This window comes from Myotis lucifugus, unplaced genomic scaffold, assembly GCF_000147115.1.
Source record: "Myotis lucifugus unplaced genomic scaffold, Myoluc2.0 scaffold_21, whole genome shotgun sequence".
Classification (NCBI taxonomy): Eukaryota; Metazoa; Chordata; class Mammalia; order Chiroptera; family Vespertilionidae; genus Myotis; species Myotis lucifugus.
Genome location: NW_005871069.1, coordinates 2333680 through 2356889, shown reverse-complemented (window position 1 = coordinate 2356889; position 23210 = coordinate 2333680). Strand labels below are relative to the sequence as shown.

The window sequence follows — 23210 nt, the reverse complement described above, 5'->3', positions numbered from 1 at the left end:
GAAAAGCCCCCACAGCAGCAGCAACAGCTTTTCCAGCGGGGAAGCAGTTCCCCGGGCAGCCTGCCCGTCACTCGGCCTTTGAGCTTTGGATGGGGGCGGAGCCCGGGCCACAGCCTACGCCGCGCAGCCCGGGCCGGCGCCGCACCACAGCCAGGGCTTCAGCGTGGACAACATCATGACTTCGCTGCGGGGATCGCCCGCAGGGCGCGGCCCGCGGAGCTCGGCTCGGGCCTCCTGGCGTCGGCGGCCGGGTCCTCGCGCACGGGCATCGCACCCCCGCTGGCGCTGGGCGCCTACTCGCCGGGCCAGAGCTCCCTCTACAGCTCCCCCTGCAGCCAGAGCTCCAGCGCCGGGAGCTCGGGCGGGGGCGGCGGCGGTGGGGGTGGCAGCGCAGGGGGCGCCGGGACCTACCACTGCAACCTGCAGGCCATGAGCCTGTATGCGGCCGGGGAGCGTGGTGGCCACTTGCAGGGCGCGCCTGGGGGCGCCGGCGGATCAGCCGTGGACGACCCCCTGCCCGACTACTCTCTGCCCCCGGTCACTAGCAGCAGCGCCTCCTCCCTGAGTCACGGCAGCGGTCAGGAGGCCGGCCACCACGCTGCAGCCCACCAAGGCCGCCTCACCTCGTGGTACCTGAACCAGGCTGGCGGAGACCTGGGCCACCTGGCCAGCGCGGCGGCGGCGGCGGCGGCGGGCTACCCCAGCCAGCAGCAGAACTTCCACTCGGTGCGGGAGATGTTCGAGTCGCAGAGGATCGGCTTGAACAATTCTCCAGTGAATGGGAACAGTAGCTGTCAGATGGCCTTCCCTTCCAGCCAGTCTCTGTACCGCACATCCGGGGCTTTCGTCTATGACTGTAGCAAGTTTTGACACCCCCATCTCCTCAAAGCCGAACTGAATCGAACCCCAGCGCAGGAACAACCAAAAGAACCATCAATGCAAAATCGAAACCAAAAAAAAATCCAATTTAAAAAATCTTGAAAAATATTCACCAAACCAGCGAACAGAATCCCTCCAAAAGTTCAACTCACCAGCACACAAAAAACTATTTTCTTAAAAGATTAATTGAGAGCCACCTCCACTTTGCCTTATCTAAATAAAAAAAACCATAAACCATTTTACACAGAGACAGCAAAATCATGGTTTATTAAAGGACAGTGTTACTGCAGATAACACGTAAGTTTCTTCTTGCTTTTAAGAGAGCACGCTTTCCTTTTCCTCCTCTCTCCCATGCCCTTGCCCTTTTCCTTCCCTCACCTCTCACCTGTAAGATATTATTTTATCCTATGTTGAAAGGAGGGGAAAAGTCCCCGTATATGAAAATCGCTTTCTTTTTATTCATGGACTTGTTTTTAAATGTAAATTTCAACATAGTAATTTATTTTTAATTTGTAGTTGGATGTCGTGGACCAAACGCCAGAAAGTGTTTCCAAAACCTGACGTTAAATTTCCTGAAACTTACATTGTGCCTTTTTTTCATTATAAAAAGGGAAACTGTATTAATCTTATTCTATCATCTTTTTCTTTCTTTTTGTTGAACATATTCATTGTTTGTTTATTAATAAATTGCCATTCAGTTTGAATGATACCTATATGTCTGGATATTTTAATACAGCCTTAATTATTATAAGAAAAATATTTCAGAGCTTAAAACACTAGGAATTACCTTTCTCCTCCTAAATCTCTGAAAAATGGAGAAACACTATTTCCTATCAAATTTCACATAGAAGTCTCTTTTGGTTTACTTTTCCCCTACAGCATCTGCAAAATGTTCTATATCGTTAGCTTGCTTTGTGGCTACTTAAAACATATTTTTCTAAATAGATCTGAGTTGGCGTATGCACAAATACATTTTCTCAGTAATGACAGAACATGATTTGGAAATTGTATGCCCATGAATCAGCAGTCTTTACCACAGTGATACCTGTGTGTCCAGAGAGGTGAATGTGCCTCTGGATAGACACATACATATTTGGCTTGGGTAGCACATAAAAAATTAGGATGTATATTATACATCCCTGTGAACCAAATGCAGGATAGATTTTTTTCCTATTTTTTCACTCATTTATTAGAGGAAAAATAAACCATTTTTAAATGTATGTATATAAGACATCCACATTTACAATCCTCCATGTGTTATGAAGAAGGATTAGTCTTTTTAAAATGTACTGTGTGTTGGAAAGGGGAATTTAATCTTTGGGAAACTATTTTAGAAGATATGTTTGTAGAGCAATTATTTTTTTGAAAAAGTTTTAAAGCAATAACAAGAAAGGAGAGAGGGGCAGAGTATTTTAGTCTAGGGTGTTGTTTTTTTTCAATCCAATTTTTCTTGCTAATTTACAGCTAAACATAGGGGGCGATCGGATTGGCCCTCCCCCTTTGTAAATAACCCAGGAAATGTAATAAATTCATTATCTCAGGGTGATCAGCCCTGTCAATCAGACTTTAGGGAGATGGTGATTTGATTACAGACATTCAGGGCCTTTCAGTTTGTTTTCGAGATAATACAGTTTCCTGCTATCTGCCGCTCCTATCTAGAGGCAACACTTAGCAGTAATTGCTGTTGCTTGTTGTCAAAATTTGATCATTGTTAAAGGATTGCTGCAAATAAAAACACTCTAATTTCAGTCAAAAAGTGCTTTACGTGGCCTCTGATTTACTCGGGTCTTTTTTGCTCAGAGCCGTAACTTAATAGCCAGGGAAGGTTGCTGTGGCGCAGGGCACGGTGTCTCCTCGGTCAGGTTGGCTGGGACTGGCCCCGCCGCTGTTTGTGAACCTACGCGCGGCCGGCGCAGCGCTAGGTCCTAGGGCTGCCACGAGCTCCCTCGGGTACCCCCGCTTTGCTGGATGGTGAAGGGAAAGAACCCATTGACAAAGCTCGTAGAGTTTGTGCGTTGGTCCACTTTTGCGAGCCGAGCGTGGAGCCGGGGTTTGAGGACAAAGGGTCTGGTGGCCGGAGCTGGGTTGTCCAGGCCCGGAAGGAAAGCGGCAGCAGGTGACCGAACGGTCACCCGTCCCTTATGACCGGGTGACCCATCCCCAGCCCGGGCAGTTCTAACAGCCGGAGTCGGTTCCTTCTCCGACATGCCTGGTTCAACTTTTTGGAACAGGGGGACGGCGAGTGGAGGCCTGCGGCTCTCCGCGGGCTCTCCGAGGGGCGTCTCTCGCGGCCTGACGCCGGCCTCCGGACGCCGCTCCCCACTGCAGGCCCTTCGGCTAATTAGTGTAATTACCCGCCGCGGCCCGGGCCCGCTTGTTTGTGTTTGGAGCTCCTTCCTCTCCCCACCTCGCCCCCGCCCCGCCCCTTCCCTGGCTCCTCACTGCCTCCTCCTGAAACCTGCTGTTTGGGGAGAAAATAGAGCCCACGAAGTCCTCGGCTGGGTGGACGGGTGGGAGCGTGGGTGCCGGGAAGACCACGCTGGGGGACGGTGGCACCGGGCAGGGGTGTGTGTGGAGCGCACGGCCCTCGTCCGTCGCCCGGCTGGGGAGCCGCGGGAAGGCAGCGGGTTCTGCTCCTCACCCTCTCGCCACCCGGACACAGCGCTTCCCGTGCACACTGCTCGCCGCCTTTGTTTTGAAGACACACGTGTGTTTGGGAGCTCATCCAGGGTGGGAAGGTCACAGGCACTCCGTGGCTCCCCCGAGACAGGGCACCCCGCGCCAGCCCGCAACCTGGGCAGCCACAGGTTTGCAGGAGGACCCCGGCCCCGGCCCCTCGGCCTGGACGCGCCGACCTGCCGGATTCAGCGCTGGGGCTCCAGGCGAGCCTCCCCGGCAGGGCTGCGTCCCCTCGGAGTGTGAAGGCAGTTGACGGAGGCCCCAAATCACTTCGCTGTGGCAGGCGAGGGAGTCGCTTAGCCGAAAGGATGAGAGGCTTGCAAGCGGGCCCCGGGTTCCGAGTGCCCGCGACCCTCTGCAGCCGCGACCTGGGGTTTGTGGCCCCAGGGCATCGCGGCTGCAGTCAGCCCGGGGCCTAGATCCAGCCTGACCCTGCTGCCCAGAGCCAGGGGTCACGGGACACAGAAGCGGGCGCGCAGGGAAAGGTCGGCCCTGGCGCCCCAGGGAGCGCTGGTGGCCTGAGCTGGAGTGGGAGCGCTGGGTGAGTTCTTCCTGGTTCCGCCAGGATGTGGAGTGGGCTTCGGGCGCCCCTTGCTCCTCCTTTCTGGGTCTCCAGTCCCTGTGGCTGGAGAGGGAACCGGTAGGAGTATTCTGGCATTAGTGGACCAAGAGGAGCCCCTGGGCAGCGTTTAAGTCCTTGCATGGGGAAGGCTTCTTAACAATCAGTTTTGCCCTTTTGGTTTCCAGCGTTTGAAAATTAGGCATGAAGACATACGTGTCCAGGAAGGTGTTTGTGTCACACCTATATAGCAAAGGTAGTTATTTCTACAGGAATTGCTATGTTTGAGTGGAAGGTCAAACGTTCTACTCATTATTCTGACTTTTGAAACCACAATGTAATGGTTTCTTCTATCACTTTATTTGCACTTGAATTCTTATGTCTCATTTAAGAAAAACCAACTCCTGCCAGCCTTATTTAATCTGGAAGAACTACTAATTCCTTAGTGGTTTGCACATTTGATCTGTACTTTTTCAGCAATAAGGATTTTTTTCCTGTAAAGTATTAGAAGAAAACTCCTTGATATTTAAACTAACAAATAGTACATTTTGAAATTAGCTGGCAACACGGAATGAACAGGACCCAACAATGGGGACTTGGCTAATTTCAAAATTAGCCTCTGTAGATGGCTTTAGGATAGCATTTTGTCACTTATATAGCACTGGACACATTTATTTTCTTGGCAAATGCCAGCATGGTATGTGCATCTGAAAGCTTGCATTTGGCATTTGCACGTCTGGTAGAAATGCTTGCTGTTTCCAAAGTTGTGTAGTTAGCCGTCCTTTCTTCATCAGATTGCATGCAAACAAGCATGCATTTTACTATTTATCATTCCACACAGTTTGTGTCATTAATAATCAATGTTTGCAGAGGAATAAAGCTCAATTGTGCTGATGGCCCATAAGCTCTTGGCTGTTTCCTGTGGGGTCAGAAACAGGGGTCAGGAAATAAGAATGCCTTATAGCCCTGCTGGGCTCCCCTGAACTTTGATAGGTAAAGAAGGGACATAAGACTTTTTCTCTCCCACTCAGCTCCCCAGAGAGGAGCGTCAGTTTTTAAGGTGGAAGACCATTTGTTTTGTTCTTAATGGTGCAAAACCCCACAGAGGTCCTGACCTCTCTACTGGTTCAGGCTGCTTGGACAGACGGTCCAAGAGGGCCCAGAGGCCTGCACAGGGGCTCCAGGCTTTGGATACCAGTGGTCTCCCTCACTGTTAGTGGCACCTGAAGCAAGGCTGGTTGAAGTGACAGTTGCTTTCTACCTCCACACCACATCTTGGAGTTCCTGGGGAGGGATCCCATTTCCGTCTGAGACCAATTCCCACCACTGGATCCTGTCTGGTGTCGCAGGGTGTTCTCTTTAGACTCCTCTAGACTCATTTCAGAGCTGGTTCATGAAGCCATTAGCCCTTCCCACCCAGTCATAAACAAATGTCACTTTAGGGGCAAGATTGATGGTGGCCATGTAATAAAGCTGGCCAGGCAGAGTACATTCTGCAAGGGCAGTCATTCCTCAGCAAGCAGGGAGCTCTGGGGGGAGGGAGAAAAGGGATCAAGAGATCTTGTCAGAGTGCTCACCCCACCAAGTTGTAGGGGGCAGAGAGCAGGCTAGCCCTCAGCTCAGGAGAGCTCCCAACAAGCAAAGCCTAATTTATTCAGACAGTGGCCACAGGCATGACCTCCCACCCCCCCTACACACACACAGATTTGCCATGGACCCTAAATCCAGCTTCAGAAACCCCACTTTTCTGAAAGCTCCTGTTTCAATTTATAATGAAGCCAAGAGGTTCCTTGCAAACAGCTTTTATTAATGGCTTCCCTTTGGTATTTGGGCTCTATATTCATAGCCAGAACTTTTGTGACCTGATACCTCACTCCATCTCCCCTTTCTGAGTGTGAATCCAATATAATCATTAAGTTCTATGTCTCTTTGTGTCTCTGTCCCTCTGTCCATCTCTTTGTCTCTGACACTTGCACTTACCACTCTTTCTCCCAGGTCCCCACAGAGGCCTTGAGGCCCTGAAGTTTCTCCCTGTGTCCCACTCCAGTTGAGCCCTGGACTGCAGGCCCAGGCACTGAGCTCTTTGGTGATGGGCTGGATGCAAGGGACAGAGCTTATTTCCAGTTCCCAGAAAGACCCGGTGCCCTAAGGGAGCAGGACTGGCAGGTTCCAGGTCTGAGTCAGGCGGGGAAAGGAGCAATACTTAATTAAGTGAATTCCAACTCCAAAATCCATTCAGGAGAATCAAAGTGGCTTCTCCAGGACGACGCTCTAAAAGTGATTAGGAGTGGAAAATTGAGCAAAATGTACCATGTCCGCATTATTGGAAACCAAAATATGGTGTAGAGAGCAGAAGGCTGGACTTAGGACCTTTGTTGTGCCCCTTTCCCATCAAACCCTAGCTCCAAAGAAACCTTCTGTTTTATATTAATTTTTTTGTTGTTTACTTGATTTTTTTCCCCTCACTGATTTTTAATTTGCAGCATATTGAGCATATTATAGGAGATGCAGTAGGATCTGGAATTTCCTTGCATATAGGCCCTGGTCCTCCAGACAGGAGAGAAGGGTGGGGCTCCCACTACAAGCACAGCTCAAGAGGAGAGGTGGGTTCTGCATGGTCCTGACAGGGCCTAGCATGGCGTACAGCTCATAATCTCCCCAAAACCCCAGGGTTGCTTCCCCAGGACTCTTGCTCTTCCAGATGGCACCTCCCTCTGTTCTCCCAAAGAGCATCATCTTTCTCTGGTCAGTCCTTAGGTTCCTCAAAGCCCACCAGCCAGCACTGCTGGTCATTTGAACAAAACTGCCCACCCTCTTCTAGCTGTCTCTGCAGGTTGCTCCTAGGAAGACTCGGTGAGCTGCTCATTTGCCCACTAAGTTAACACAGTTGGTGCTACTTGGGTGGGCATGGGAGTGCAATTTGGGAGCCCAGGTTTAGAGCAGTGGGTGGGCAGCCAGGGCCAGGCTGTGCTGCCTATCTATTGACCTGGATGGTGGAACCCCAGGCAAGCCTGGGAACAAGGAGGTGCCCCAGCACACAGGACCTTAGTGCCTAGGGTCCCTGAGGGGCTCTTCTGGGACTCAGAACTGGAGATTGAGGAATGAAGGGGTTTGCTGCAAGGCTTTAAGGAGAGAGAGAGAGAGAGAGAGAGAGAGAGAGAGAGAGAGAGAGAGAGAGAGAAAACTTCTTCCCCCATTACCTACCCCAAGGAAAAAGCAGGAAAACCAACACATTTAGCGCCATTAACCCTTAAGGCCTCTGCATCTCCTTCAGTCTAAAAGTAGGTACCAGTGCTGGATTCGGGATCTTGTTAATGGCTATAGGGAGCACGTGTTTAGGCGCCCATGGATTCCTAAAAATCTGCCAGGAGAGGAAAACCGAAAACTTTGTCCTCCGAGTGGAGCAAAATCGGCATCTCCGACGGTGCACAGGGAAAGCCCTGGAGGCTGCGCAAGCTTCCACACCCCCAGACCCTGTCTCACGGGGCAGCCGTTCTGGGGTGCGCGCGTCCCCTCCGGACAGCCCGCAGCGCCTCGGGGGCCTTTCCTGAGCCTGTGCCCGGCGGAGCTTCCTTGCATTTCTAATGGGGATTCTTATTATAACTAAGCACGGAGGACACCCGCCTTTCGGGTTGCGCCAAGAGGAGGAGTGTGGGCTAACCTGAGTGGAGGCGCCGCCAGAGCCTCAGTTCTGTGTCCGGGGACAGCCAGGGGAATTTGGCCCCACCACTGTTCCCACCGCCAAGGGCTGTCTAAGTGCTAGAAATTCCCAGATAGAACTCGGTGGGGTGCCGTCCTGGGTCGTCAGTCCCTGACCGCCCCCCCCCCCCCGCGGGGCGTCCTGCACTCCCACGCCCACTCCCACTCCCGCTCTGGTTCCACGGAATATCCGGGAGGTGCAGGGCAGCGATGTACAGTAAGTGTTTGGTGACGGGAAATAATGCGACATTGCTCTGCATTTGCCCCTGGCTTCGGGGCGGGCTATGACCTACTCAGTCCCGAGGAAAGAGTCCGTGGAGCCAGGGGCCTCGGGTGCCGCCGGATCACACCTCCCTTTCTTCCTGGCGCTGCCGGGGAGAAGTGGCACAACAGGAAAGCCTCGCCAGAAGGCCCGTCCCGGGCGGCTTCCTCACCATAAAAAGTCAGGCTCCAGCCGAGGTCCTGACCCCTTCCAAATATACATCCCCGCGCCCTCGCCGCCACGCCAGCGCGGGCCTCAGGCGGCGCGGCTTCCTCGCAGGCTGGCCGGCCCCAGGGCCTCCGGTCAGAGTGGTGGGAGTCGGGGAGCCCCAGTTTCAGTTGTCTCCCCCAGGTCACCAAAGCTCTCGTGCTGCGGACCTTCGGCTTTTCTAAGCGTCCATCCCGCGCGCACCCTGAGTGCACCGGAGCACTGGCGAGGCCAGGACTATGGCTGTGGAAGGTGTTTTTGTTTTTTGTTTTGTTTTTCTTAAGGACACCTGACACCTGTCCATCACCCCCTCAGCTCCCCGCAGGTGCGCCTGGTGGGGAGAGCCGGCTGTCCGCGCCCCTACACGTGTGCGGGGCTTCCTGCCCGGCCTGGGCGGAGGGGCGCGCGGTGGGGGCCGGAAGTTTGCCAGTCCGGAGACCGGGAGGCCGCCCAGGGCTCAGAGCTAGGGAGGGGAGACAGGGCCATCGAGGCCTCCGCAGTCGCCTTAGGGGCCCTGCAGCACCGCAGCAAAGCGGTCCCAGCGCCCGTGGCCTGACTCGAGGGGCTTGCACACGGGCAGGCGCCTCAGTTCCCGAGTTTAAAGATCAAAAGGGGCAGCTGAGAACCTGGCGTCCGGGCGTCAGTTGTGTGTGACCCCTGACCCCGGAGGAAGGGCGGGAGACGGGGAGTAGGCGCGGGCTCTGGGCCTGGGGTCAGCACGCGGTCGTCGGCCTCCCAGCAGAGACTCCGGCTGAGGAAACCCGTGAGGGTGGAGTGGGGCCCAGCCATGGTATTCCTAAAGAGGCCGTGGAAGGTCTGGGGGATAGAGCGCAGGCTGGAGTAGCGAGGGTGCGCTTTGGCTGCCTGCGGGAAAGCTCGCAGCTTGGGCCTGGAGGAGGGAGCGATGGCCACATAGGCTTGGAATGGCCGGACGTCCAGTCTCCGTAATAATCCTGATGGCACACACGTCAAAATGTGCTTCCCGCTCTCAGAGTGCACCGGAGGGAGAAGGAGGTCACAGCGAGGTCTTGGCCTGGAGCCTGCTTGGGGCAGGGCAGCAGCACCCCCAGGACTCCTGGAAGAAATCCGGCCCAGACCCCGGGGTTGGAAAGGACACTGTGAACTGTGGCAAACCTCCGGGTGCGGAGGGTGGGCTAGTCCCCAGAGAGGCTTCGTGTCCCAGTTGTCACTGCTGTTTGTGAAAATTCCCAGTGACTAAAACCCACAATTTCTGGGGATGTCGGTGGCATGTTGGAATATGTTTGTAACACATGTGCACACAGAAACACACGATATTTTAAAAAACCCAGTGGGGGTTCTCTGTACACCCCACTCCTCATTCCATGTTTTGAAGGCTGCAGTGCAGGTCGTGAGAAATAGGTGAGTGTGAACTTGGACTTTTGGGATATGTCTTAAAACTGAGAATACCATAAAATACTTTCAACAATAAAGATTTAATTAAAAACAAACCACACATACAAAAATATGAGAATACCTGATTGGAATTCCCACAACAAACAAGATACTGGGGGTGCTTTGAGGCTTTTTGGGGGGCTTACACATTTATTTGTAAAGTTTAAGGTTATTTTGAAATGAAATTTCAAAGTGCTGTCTCCTACTACAACCTTTAATAACACAGGGAAGGTCTCATTCGCCAGCAGCCAACCAGTGTGGCCAAGGTTCTCGGGAATCTTGGTGGTTGGTGTTGGTGATTAAAGGAGACAAGAGGAGCCTGAAGCAATTCCACAGCCTGAAATCAATGTCCCGAGGAGCCCCCTTACAGGGAGCATTATCTCCCAAGCTCTCCCCCTAAAGGTCCTGCAGTCTGCCACGGGCCTTGGTTCTAAATAGCTATAGAGGTGTATCAGGCTTCTGATGCCTGACCTAGCTCCCTTCTAATTCCTTAATGACAAAGGGCAGCAGACAAAGCCCATGACAGTCTGGCAGGCAAGTCTGATGGAAAGTGAGGCTGCTGGGTGGCCCATGCATCCATGCACCTTGTTGCTCATCTGGGGCACTAAGGCGGGGTTGGACTGCTTTGCTATTATATTTGAGTGTACTAAAATTGTAAGTTTCTTAGTTTTTAACTTTAAAAAATGGAGATGGAACATATTTTATCACATCTAAAATGAATAGCCAAAGCTGGCAGAGCAGAAAAAAGGGGCAAATAAGTTCACTGAAACTGAATTGATATTTAAGATAAAATTGTCTTGAAGATGTCCAAATGAAATTCACAGCACAAAAAGACTCAAATTTGTTCTCTTTTTCTCCTTTTAAACACACTCAGTGAGGCTTAGAAGCCAAGTGGACCCCCACCTCCCCATTGAGGGTGCAGGAATAAAGAGAAGGTTGCAACCAAAAATACTCCTTGTGTCTTTCAGAAACTGATTCTCCAGACCATTTTGGGAAGAATAGTTTAACGTTATGGCTCCACTGGACTCCCATTAAACCCCTACCTAGGATCTGTCCTGGTCTTCACTGAAGAGCTTAGTATGCCTTTAGGCTAACAAGCCACAAAACACTGAATTGAATGGGGTCACTGCAAGCCCTGGAATGGTCTCTATGCCTGGGTGTGGGATGAGGTGGAGGGTTCAGGGGGTCAGAGGAGAAAAGGAGGTGCCTGTCTGTCAGGTCAAGGCTAAGGGGAACGTGTGTGAATGTGTTTATTTGTGAGTATGTGTGTGACAGTGTGATAGCAGGTTTGTGAGTTATGCTTGCAAGTGAGTGAATGTGTATGAAATGGCGTGTTGGTAGGTGTGTATTTGTGTTTGTGAGTGTTTGGATGTGTGTATTGAAGTCTGTGAGTGACAGTGTGTGAGTATGTAAGTGTGAGTGTGTGTGTATGTGTGCCCACCAGCCTGCCTCGTCCTGGAGGCCCAGTCTGCCAGGGACCATCTGTTTCCAATTAGCAGCATCCCGATTGGGAGAAGGCCCCATCCTGGGGCAGCTTCTGAGAAGGGGGCCGCTAGCTAGCTCAGGCCACCCTAGTTCTGCTCCATCAAAGCTGAGGCTGGCCCTGGCCAGTATGCTGTCGCAGCAACTCTGGGCAGCCACACAAAGAATCCTCTTTCCTGCCGCCAGCCTTCGGAGCCTGGGTCCTCCCCAGACCGTAAACCTGCTGGAGACACATTCAGAAACAGTTCGCCCGCACTCACAGGAGATGGGCAAGGCTGGAAGTCCATTTGCTATAAAGTTTTACTTTGTTTTCCTTGGAGGGAAAGTGAAGGGAAGAAGAGCCCTGATTTAATTTGTTCTGCAGCAAAATATGGCATTTCATGCAGAGGTATCCACCTGTATGCAGATCCTTGCTTGCTGCTGCAGATTCCATATGTTTGTGTGTTCACCTGCCATGGCTGTGCAGACACACTGTCCACAGCTCAAGAGCCCATGCCTGTGGTCCAAGCCAGGCCACCTAAATGATGCACTTAGTGAAACTGGTCAGTGATCCCAGGCCCAGATTTAAAACCTCCTTATTATAATTTCTAATTAATGCTGATGTAGTTGAAGGGCAGAGAACCCGGCATATATTAGGCACTTAATGTAAATTGGTTGAATGACTAAATCAAAATTAGATTTAAAAAGTGATGTAGCACTGAGAAGAGGTTGGAGGTAAGTATTGTGTAAGATTCTAGACCACAAGGGAAAGCATGGCTCACAGACCTCTGGGTAACCCAGGGGCTTCGGCGTGGAATGTTCCAACAATATTTACTTACCTTCAAGTTTCTTCTCCGAACCCCCCTCTATTTCTGAAGCCTTCCTTTGAGATGACTGGAGCCCGTGGGTTCTAATTATAGTCAGCAGAGACCAGAGCGGTGTGAATGCCTCCTTTCTGCAGGAACAGGGTTTCCAAATGGGCTGGAGAGACTGGCTTATTGTCACTGGGAGGGAGACAAATGTCCAGGCAGAGACTTAGGAGGACACACCGGCAAAGTCAGCCTGGGCCCCGCAGGGCCTGCCTGCAGGGGCTCTCTCAAAAGCGAGCAGGCCTGCAGGGAGCTATTTCACTCCAAGCCATGGATCGAGGTTTTCTGTTTTGTTTTGTGGCCCTTATAGCTGCTTTTATAACTTGCAGAAAACATGGACACCAACTCCTCCTGCTGGTTTATAGAAAGGCCATTTTTAATCAGAAAAAAGAAAAACCATTTGAAAGCCTCACAATTTCAGCTGTCTAATGACATAATTTCAAGTAAAGTGAACATGTGATTAAAACATCTTTTGATTTTATAAAACCATTCAGAGAAGGCCTCGACAAAGGGAAAGTGGGCCAAACCGGAGCGCCGCGTCCTGTCCCGGCTGCTGCAAACCTGAGCGGCCACAGGCCTGCTGGCAAGACCACTGCTCAGTGGCTGCGGGGGGTCTCCGGCAGCTCTCGGAAGGGCGCGCCCGGCGCTCCTCCCTGGACCACTGGTGCGGCCCCCAAGGGCTGGTTCTGCCGGGACAGAGGCCGGAGGGGCGGCTTGGCGCTGGGCGGCCACGCTCAGGCGTTGGGGTTGTTCCGCATGAGCTCCACGTCGGCGTCTACCATCTCCCGCACCAGCTCCTGGGATCAGAGACAAAGGGTGGGCGCTGAGGGTGGGGTTTCCGTCACTCTCTCCTGGCGACACCTCCACCCCCATGGCGGCTCCCCCCTGCCCCCTCGCCATCCGATCTGGGCACCACCGGCGCCCAGCTGCCCGCCAGGTGGCCACCCTCCCGCGGGGCCCACCCGGACTAGCTCTGCGGCGAGGGGGCCCACGGGTCCCACCGCGCAGGGGACACTTACATCAAAAGCGACCCGGGGCTTCCAGTTCAGCTTCTGTTTCGCTTTGGTGCAGTCTCCTTGCAGAAAGTCCTACGGGTGGAGAGAGAGAGAGACGGGCGTGGTCAGGGTGGCGGTCCCGAGGCCGACAGCATTCAAGGCTCCCGCTTCCCTCCACCAGGTCCCCGCCGGGCACATAGCCTTGGCTCTGGGAGCCGTAAATCTTGCGATGGTCGCGTTTAAGCAAGCGCTGCACAGCCGGGGAGGGCGTGACAGCCGTCCGTGCGCAGCCCGCGCAGCCCTCGCGTCCACCGTCCACAGACGCTCCGTGACTTTACAGTATATACAGGAGTTTGACAGGGACGCTACTGTGTGAACTGTTTGGAATTACTACGTTTCTCAGGCAAGAAGAGGGAGAAGTGAGTGTCACCGTCCCCCAGCTCCTCCCGGTGCCGGGACGCCGCGCGCCCGCCGCTGCCACCAGCCGCGCTGCGCGGTGTGGGGATGCGGCCTGGGGCCGTCGCTCCAGGCGGGCGGGCGCCCCTCTCCTACCGGGGCCACGGTCACTCCGGCCGGGCGGCCCTTCCCGGCGGCTCCCAGCCTCTCTGACTCTCTGGAGACCTCGGTTCACACTGCCACCCAGCACACCCCAGGCAAATAAAACGAAACCGAAGCTTCCCGAAGCAGCCCTGCCTTCCAGGGGCACTATACACAGCGTTTCCTCTCCTGTTCGGTTCTGGTACGCTCTGTAGAAAGGCTCCTCTCCACCCACTAAAGATGCGCATCGGGCAGTTTGCAAACGCTGCCTTGCTCGCCTCCCTCTGCAGTGTCACCTAACCACTCTGCTGCAGGATCAAGTTAATTTTCAAACAACTTCCAGCTCCTGTGCGAGAGGCTGGGGCCGCCATTTGTTTGATACTTAAGTTTCTCCTCCCATCAGATGGGGGCCTTATCAAAATACTAAAAAGTATGAAACTGTGTGCCCATGGCTCTGGCAGTCTGCTCCCTCAGCCACCAGGGCAGGGCGGAAACCAAACACACCAGGGCTTCTGAGAGTTTCCATCCATTTAAAACACTTCCTTGGAAGGAAAGCTTGCTCAAAGAAAACCAGAGGAGAATAAATTAATCCTGCATCTCAGCCCTCACTCACCAATTTCTTATTACAGCTCTCTAAAGAAAATTGAGATGAGAATTTCAAGATGATTTGCAAAAAGGGAGGGCAGAAGGAAAGAATGAGAAGGACAGAAGAGAAAAGAAAAGACAAGAAAAAAGAAAGAAAAGTACTTGGCCATTTTGGGGGTAAGATAAACATTTAGCTCTTCCATGTACAAATGTATTCATCAAATAGTACACAAGATATGAGTCCTCAAAACAGGAGAACTGTTTTGTGAAGGCAGTATGAAAACAGCCCAATTTTAAACAAGGTAAGTATCTCATGAAGACACCATTTTCCCTACACAAGATATTAAAGAACAACTTAAAACCAGTCATATCAAGTGAAAGTAACAGATAATGGAGCTGCAACTGAGAGCCTCCCCCACAGATTTTCCTGGGAGTCCCCTGAGAGGAGCAGGCCTGGGGTGTGTTGTAGACCCACAGTGGGCAGGCCACCCGGAGCTGGGCAGGCCCTCTCTGCAGGGCATGCTGCATGCTCACCTTCACTAGAAAGCTACTTCTGAATATCTGTACTGTTTGCTTGAAATGGTATGCTAACAGGGTACATTCAACAACTCTCATTCTCAACCATCCATCATTACTTAGGGTTGAATAAATCAAACTCCCAAAGGCTTTTCATTTCACAATACACTGAAGTACCGATTTCCTCTCCGGAGTATTAATAATAGTAAAACAAGTTATTTCTGCTGGCCCAGGCGTCCAGGACGAGGGAAGAGTGAGCTCATTCTTCAGGAAAAATAGGGTACAAAAATTAACACGGAAATATAAGTGGAAAAACAAATGAATTTATTTCTCTTTCCCTTCCCTTTATTTCTCTTTCCCTTCCCTAAATAAGCTTGTATGTACTTCTACAATACTTCTGCTTTACTGTAAGAGTCACACTTGTTCCCCAGAGGGAGCTGTGAAATGTGGCCTCAGGAGGCAACATGGCCCTGGAATTCTACAGCAGCTACACAGCCTGAAGAAACACGGTTGTTGTTTAATCACGCAACACTTGTTGTAAATCAACTAGCCCTGCATAGGATGCAATTCATGACTCTTAACTTATAGTTAGCAAAACCCTAAAACCAACTCTGGCTTCAAGTAATCTCAGTAGGCTTGGGAAAGGGAGCTTTGTATTGTAATTATGTTTCCTGTATTTTTCTACAAGTAGCTCATAATATAAAAACAACTAGGGAACTACAATTAAGGAAAAAAGAAAAATGGTTTTCAAAAGCTTAGAAACAGACATTGCTACCATGCACTGTAAAAGTATTTCATTGAAACCGGAGACGCACCCAGTTAAACTTCCCAATTTAGTTTTGAGCCCAACTCCTACATTCCAGTCTAGCAGCTTACTTTAACCTCCTGCCAAGGCTCTGTCTCCCTGAAATTTAATTAGACCAAAAGACCTTGTGAAGGAAAAGGATGAGGTTCCATCAAAACAAAACAGCGGCTCACTGTGCCAGATGCAACTGAGCTGACATCTAGAGCAGTCCACGCGCTTGTGCCCAGTCAGCGTAGGGGAAGACTAAGGACACTTCACTCCTCCCGAAGGACTTTACTTTTTCCTGTGGCGTCCTTCAAAGAAAATATAAAGTAAATGATTTAGTCTGCAAGGTTTGGGGCACAGGGGGTCCTTAAAAGGTGGCATGGGAAAGGCCAGGTGTGGGAGCGCACGTGGCTCTGAATGACACGGGTGGGCGTGGAAACGCTCCTTTAAATAAGTCTTCTGCTAGCCCCAGAGAAATGAGATTTGGAAACTGTGTTCTTACAATGTAAGTGGTTCTTATAATGACGCCAGGAACCACTCTCCTTATAGGACTGTGTGGAGCAAGGGGGAGGGGAGAGGGAAATAAGGCCGAAACATATTTTACTTTTAGATTTCACAAACCCTCTCCGCTAGGGTGTGATCGGCTCCTGAGGACGAGGGAAGAGTGAGCTCATCTGCTGTGCTCTTGTCTCCTTTTCTGAAAGTTCAATTCCTTTTTGTTTATGGGCTTAAAGCTACAGGATGACAACAGAGGCAGAGCTGAATTAAAGTGATGATTTTATGTGCAGTTTTCAAAATGGACCTGTGCACTGGGTGGTCTGGAACCTTTCTGTAGAAAAGACAATAAAGTTCTGGGAAAAATTTAAAGCATTTCTATGTGAATATGACATTTCCTGAACTCCGGCTTCTGGTGTCTTCACCATTTCCATTGCTATGCCTTAGGTGAGCTATACAGTTTCAACATGTGATTTATTATTGTCAAATTCAATTAGGGTTAGCTGAGCATTTCATAGCAGCCAAACAGCATGAGCAAGAGAAAATGGATGTGCCCAGATGCCCAGAGCCCCCTCTTTTTTCTCAGAGTCCCTGACTACTGTCGACTTGTTTGACCTTTAGGAGTTGTCCTTTAACTCTTTGTCCAGGCATAAACCCCAAAGGCCAAGGCCAGTGGTCAAAGCAGCGAACAGCAGCCCAGCAGGAGGAAATGTTTTGCTGCAGCAATTTTTCAGGCACTCCTGGCTTATGTTCTTGTTCCAGTGAACTGATAAAGGGCCAGACTAAATCCTGGAAAAATCATTAAGCCAGTTTCTGAGCCCACATAGTTAACACAAAGTCCAGAAAAGTAGAGAGCATGCCGTGCCACTATCTTCTACTCCGACTATAATTTTCTCTCCTCCTGTCCGGGCACCTTTTCACCTCCATCAAGATAACACCACATCTTTAAATGATGCTGGCTAGTTTTCTTTCCTTCCCCCAATCTTATTTTATTTTGATTATTATTTAACACATATAATCCCTTTGAAACCCACCCACTTCTAAAATCATTGTAGGGAATGTTATTAAATAGATTATATCACATATCTTTCAAAGTTCACAGTCTCATTTTTTTTCCCTCTTTCCCTGAGGTTGCATTGGGAAAATTTTAATATTTATTTCAAATTATGTGTGGGATACCACATTTCCTACAGGTCTGCTTGTAAAGTTTGCAAAGGACATCTGTTTAGGTGAAGAAACATTTTAAGAGTGTGAGCTCTTTCGGCAGGATGTTAAATTTCTAATTTAACTGAGAGAGATTGACTCCATGCTGTAAATAAGGAGATGTACAGACAGATGTTAATGAGGAAGATTAAGACTGGGGAGAACCCTGCTTAAACACCGTCAAGAAGCTAAGCTCTGCAGCAGGAGCAGCACTTTGCATTCATTTCTTTCCTGCCACTTTTCTTAAAAAAGCAAAATTACAGACTGGCTCAGGCTCCAAGGGAATAAAAGAATGCCAATGAATTTGGTTCTTGATCTAACTTTATGCTAATGGAGAGTAAGCAGGAAAGATTTACTCTGGTGAAATGCTTCTTTTTAGAAAGACAAAACTGCTAAACAACTACCCCCCATACCCCCAAAACTTCAGTAAAATGGAAAAAGTTTCAAAGCACATCCCACTCAACATTCAAGACATGCAGCTGAGATAATAATGGGGCGGGGGGCGGGGGAGGAGTCGGAAAGTTCCCTAAGAAAGTTTGCTATATAATGTCTCATTGCTCGGCTTAAACTCTGGTGCTCACAAATGTATCCTTTGATTGAAACCTTCCTAGAGAGAGTGAGTCTCGGAGCAGTGAGAAGCACAGTGGTCTTAATAACAGTGATGAGCACTTCCCTTCTTTCTCCCTTTACTGCTGTATTTCAGCACAAATTGAAGTTGAAGCCAGGCATCGCCTTTAATGACAAGGGGCGGTAAGAGACAAGGAGAAAACAGCGGGCCTGTCTGGTCTGCTCAGGAAGCCGGACTCAGTGGGACTGTCCATCAGCAGGGCTGACAGAATGCCTTCGGAGCACGAACAATGTGGGCTCAACCTCAGGGAAATGGAGTCAGTCAGCACCGGTTCCAACAGTGATCCGACAGTGCAAATAAAGTGGCAAAGGGAGGAAAGCAGAGCGTGCAGGCCCTGCATGGTCCCCATCCTCAGTTACCTGGCAGCGGCCGCTGGGAGCCAGGGGCACAGGGCTATAGAGGGTGCCCTGGACTGAAACCCGGCTGAGCCCTCACGTAGCAACACTGTCACCTCTGCTGGTGGCCTCACATGTGAGCCCCATCAGTTAGAACTCAGGATATATTGTCCTGACCTCCCAGGAGTGCCTGAGGGGGTCTCTAGATTCTGTGACCCCTTGCTTGATCTCATTTTTCTTTGCTGGGAACCACTTATTTACAATTGGTAGCATTTGTCATTTGGAATCGGTAGCTATTAAGAGCTATCAAACAAAGGGATAGAAATCCATGCACATGTACACCCCGGACACTGATGGAAAGGCCTGCCTAGCATGGTAGAGTGTTCTTGGAAAATGAATGAGAACATTATCTTCCTTATGTGTCCACTTGTAAATAAAGCCTAATGTGGCTTTAAAAAGTATTTACTTTATAAAGGGAGAACCTGGTGAATGACATATTCAGTGCAGCCTTCATGTAGATAATCTTTGATTCACTTGTATTTTTAAAATGTGGTTAGCATAAGAAGGGAAATGTAGTTAGGCAAAAAGGGCTCTATAAAGCATACAGACAACACAAGTATATAGGGGAATTGTAGGACACAAACATTTTAACTTCCTTTACAAAATATTCTGGAGAAAGTCCTTTTGAGTAGACATGCTTGAGATGTGCAGAGATGAGGACAAGGGTCCGTTCCCTTCTGTGGACACACAGGCTGCACACAGATGCCACTGCAACCCAGCGTCTGTCCCCGACAGCGCATCCCTGGAGCAGGATCCCAGGAATACACTGGCCTAGGGCACCCTCTGGCCTGCGCGCCTTGGAGCCTGTCCTGTCCACCAGCTTCGGGCCCAAGAGCTAAGCAGAGAGGAGCATCTCTCAGAAGCTGTACCTCGTAGCTTTTGGGGAGCTCTCTACTCACAGGTAATAGGTTGCTTTAAATAAAATAAGCAAATGAGATTTGGGGGATGTAGTCTTTCGTCATACGCATTTATGAGGTACTAGATCTTTCTCTACCTACTCTACATCTATCATAATTGTAGAGTTGAATTTCTTGGTGCCTGGTGCTCACGGGAGTATCAGCCTGGGGAAGGCTACATTAAGTACTGTGGCCAGGGCTCCTCGATTCTGTTTCTCCCCTGATCTTCACCCTGCCCAGCTGACATGGCGCTGATTCACAGCCAGCGCAGGGCCAGCTAATGAGGGGAGATAAGATTGTTAGTGACCTCAGTGTTCCAGGCTTCAAAGCCAGCACCATCTTTGTCGGAAATTACTGGTTATGTTAATGACTGGATCAGGGTGTAAAGCTCTGCCCGTGCTGGTAGGAGGTGGCACAAACCCCGAGGAAAGGAGATAAAGCACCTTTAAGTGGACTGATTGAGATCATTGTGACATAATTGGCAAGTGGCAATCTGGAGCTTGAGAGGCAGGCTGCTCCTCTTTTGCCACTTAGTGCTTTTTATCCTCAGAGCATTTCACATACATCAGCTAATTAACCTCCAGTCACACTCACAGTGCAACTCAGGAGTTCTGCATGTTCAGGTGGCCTCTCTGTAGGGTGAAAGCACTCCACAAAGTGACTGAGGGGTGACAGCCTTTAGAAAAGCTTTCCCCACTCCTTTTGAACATTAGTTCTGAAGAATATTGTAAATAATATGAGTGCCTCCATAATATAGATGGGATATTTTTTCCTTTTAGAGTTTTCCTCAATTTATATAATACATTAGGCCATTCAGATTCAAGAAACCGCACTTCAGTAATCCTCCCTCCTACCTCTCATCCTGCCATTCACCATCCTTCTCCCCAACACAGAAATGACATGACACGGTCATTCACAGGTACATCCGTACGTTCACTCAGCACTCATTCCCTCAGTAACTTCTTAAACTCTAGGACTAACCATCACATCCAAATTCTTGATTTTAGGTTGTTTCTCTGGGCACTTTCATATTTGAGGGAGAATTAAGACAGCTACTATGATATTTGTTAGTAAGGTTTTTGAAAATCAAGGAGAAAAGGTGAGTATTGAGATGAATTTTTAAGTTTTCTATTATCTTATTTATTCATTCACTTGGTTTCCTATTATCACGGTTAATAGAGAGTTTTACCAGGCTGTTGGGTATCTGTGCTACATGTCTAACTGACATTCTTTCTTTCTTATCTTTGTAAGAGAAACATAACCCTATACCTGAATGCATCTATAGAGACATTTAAATTAAATAATTTGATTAATGTCATAAAGTAGGGTTTTGGGCTGAAAGCCAGGATTTCTGGTGCTTAGTCCAGCATGCTCAATGCTCAATAGGACAATCCCTCCCTAGAAAGTACTTAAACAATATACTTTATGCTACATTAATGAGTAGCAAACAGATTTCTACTTAATATAGACGACATCAACATAGAAATATCAACATGCTCTAATGCTGAATGAAAGGGATGGACAGAGAAGAGCATACACTGCATGATTGGAGTGTGGGAAGTTCTAGGATGGGCAGTCAGATTGATGGTGATAGAAATTTGGTTGGGGAAGAGGATCAACAGGGAAGGAACTTTTGGGTGATTGTTTTTATATTGATAGGCATGTAGGGTTTGTGAGTGTATGTATTTGTCAAAGTGGATCAAACTATACAGTTAAGATCTGTGCATTTTACTTCACATCAATTATATGTCAACTAAAGGCCCAGTACACAAAATTCGTGCCCGGGGCGGGAAGAGAGGAAGAGGTCCCTCAGCCCGGCCTGCACCCTCTCCAATCCGGGGCTCCTCGGGGGCGGTCGGACATCCCTCTCACAATCTGGGACCGCTGGCTCCTAACCGCTCACCTCCCTGCCTGCCTGATTGCCCCTAACCGCTTTCTGTTAAGGCTAGCTATTGGTGCTTTTCTCATTAAGTTGCAGGAAAAGCTATTACTTTAATTTCTTGTAGTAACAATATGGGTGAAAATGTAATATTTTTAAGTGGGTTGTCTTATCTTTTTTCTCTCCTAGTTATATGTTACTTTCACCCTGCACTCCAAACCAACTCTATTTTCAGGTCATCATTTTCTGAATAATGGTGAACAGAGTATACAGGATTTTGTATTCTGCTTTCCTTCAATTATTGTAATCATTGTGCATGCTCTTGGTTGTTGACAAACATTTACTGCTTTAGATGCTGGGGAAGCCACCGTGGACAAGATGAGGCCATTCTTGTGAGCTTGTGTTCCAGTAGGGAGAGACAGCCAAGAGCACAGGAAGTGCGAATAAGACCATTTCAGCGATGGAGGAGTGCCAGGCAGAAGGCTTCAGAGGAAGTGAGCTTGATGAAGAGTGGGAGGGTTGGGGGGGAAGGCCTTCCTAAAGAGGTAACATTTGATCACAGATTTGAATGACAAGAAAAAGACAGTCCCACGAAGACCTGGGGTAGGAGGGCCTTTGGTGCAAAGGCCTTAGGGAGCAATGTACTCATCTGAGGAGCAGAGGGAAGGCCGCTGTGTCTGGACACAGTGATAGAGGGGGGGTCAAAGCCCAAGAAAAAGTTGGAGATGGTCAGTTGGATTGTGTCTGGCCTTCTAGGTAATCCCTATCACAAGGCCCAGGCCTTTGTAGGCAAAGCCAGGCTGTCATAAGACTTTATTCTCTAGTCACCAGCTATCCCTTGAGCACCTGTGGCTGGTAGGACAGTTATAAACCAGCTAAGTCAACTTGATGGAGCTCAAAAATCTGATTTTTTTACCCTAATGTATATTTTGAAAGTAACTATGGGACTGACTTCTAGCTATGTTTTAAAAAGGGTGGATTAGTTAGTTTTGCCCAACATGCTCCACCTCAAATGCACAACTCTTTCCCCCCTGAAAAACCTGCCACTCTTTGATGTGTCTGGGCTGTCCAACCTAGAAACATCTGTTACTCTTGAAGGGCTGAGGTCTGGGACACAGAGCCCAAGATCCTGGGGCCAGAGGTCAGGGGCCTGTCCTGCTGCTCTGGCACCTCCTGGGGTGTGAGGTGGAAGCACTATTCCTCATATAGCCAAATGGGGACACATTGAGCCTCCTGAGGGATCCTGAGACTGTGTCCCACCTGCACCTCCTCCTGCGTTAGCAGGATCCTGGCTGGAGTAAAACGGTAACCACAAACTTGCTGACAAAGGAGCCCCTCTCTTCTCCACTAGCTCTCAAAAGAATGGACACAGCACTGACACTTGCTTGGGTGTTTGAAAAGTTTTTAGCAAATTATCTCTCTCAGTGTGTGTTGTATAAATATCTACTCATCTATAGAGAAAGACCTGCTTTACTTCAACACTCAGTCCTCTCTCAGCCCACTACAGAGTATGGAGTTGGACTGGTTCTTAGCCACTGGAGGGCTCTGAGAACTGCAGGCATATACCTCCTGGCCACTATCAGACTCACTCTGGGTGCTGTGCTGAGTGAGAGATGGGCTGTGGAGGACAGGGGACCAGAGGAGGCAATGGTCACAGAGGTGGGGAGGGATGGTGGCAGCGGGAGTGGTGAGAATGGGAAGATGGAAAGAAATGGATAAACTCGGCACTTATTTGGAGGCCCAGTGGAAAGAGGACTTGCTAATGGACTATATATGAGGTGAGGGAAAGAGAATTCATAGAGAACTAATCGGATTTTGGCTTGAATGAGAACCTTTTATTGTTTTCAAATACACTGTATGAATTTACAATGCCACCAGCAAAGTATGAGTATAACATTCTATCACAGCCCACCGGCATTTGATACTATCTTCTTTCCAAGGAAACCTTTCATTTTTATGATTATGAAAGAGACTCTTTGAAAAGATTCCTTTTATAACATTACCTATGATCTCTTATACCACTTCACAGAACATACTGTCTGGTTTTGAATCTTGACTTGATGCCAAAGGTACTTAGATGAGGAAGTCCCATAACTCAGAGAAAGTCACCAAATGTCCACAGCCCAGCTTTAATCTTGGGAAAGGCAGGTGCAGGAAGGGAAGGTGTGGGAAAGGCAGCTGCAGGAAAGGCAGTCACCTGTTCCCGACCCTCACCAGTAGACAGCCTTGACCGTGTCTTAGGACAAGCAAGTGAAGGGTTAAG

The 23210-nt window shown here is 49.5% G+C and overlaps 2 protein-coding genes across 2 annotated transcripts in view; one reads left to right on the top strand and one right to left on the bottom strand.

Annotated features, from left to right (window-relative positions):
* Positions 1 to 2635, top strand: part of FOXC1 (forkhead box C1) — an 8894-nt gene extending 6259 nt beyond the window's left edge. Inside the window, exon 4 of the mRNA XM_014453211.1 lies at positions 7 to 2635. Coding sequence (XP_014308697.1) covers positions 7 to 870 — 864 coding nt within the window. The 3' untranslated portion in view covers positions 871 to 2635. The remainder of the gene's footprint in view (positions 1 to 6) is intronic.
* A 9747-nt stretch (positions 2636 to 12382) lies between these two features.
* Positions 12383 to 23210, bottom strand: part of GMDS (GDP-mannose 4,6-dehydratase) — a 661927-nt gene continuing 651099 nt past the window's right edge. The window contains exons 10-11 of the mRNA XM_006085713.3: positions 13048 to 13116; positions 12383 to 12825 (exon numbers count right to left, since the gene is read on the bottom strand). Coding sequence (XP_006085775.1) covers positions 12763 to 12825; positions 13048 to 13116 — 132 coding nt within the window. The 3' untranslated portion in view covers positions 12383 to 12762. The remainder of the gene's footprint in view (positions 12826 to 13047; positions 13117 to 23210) is intronic.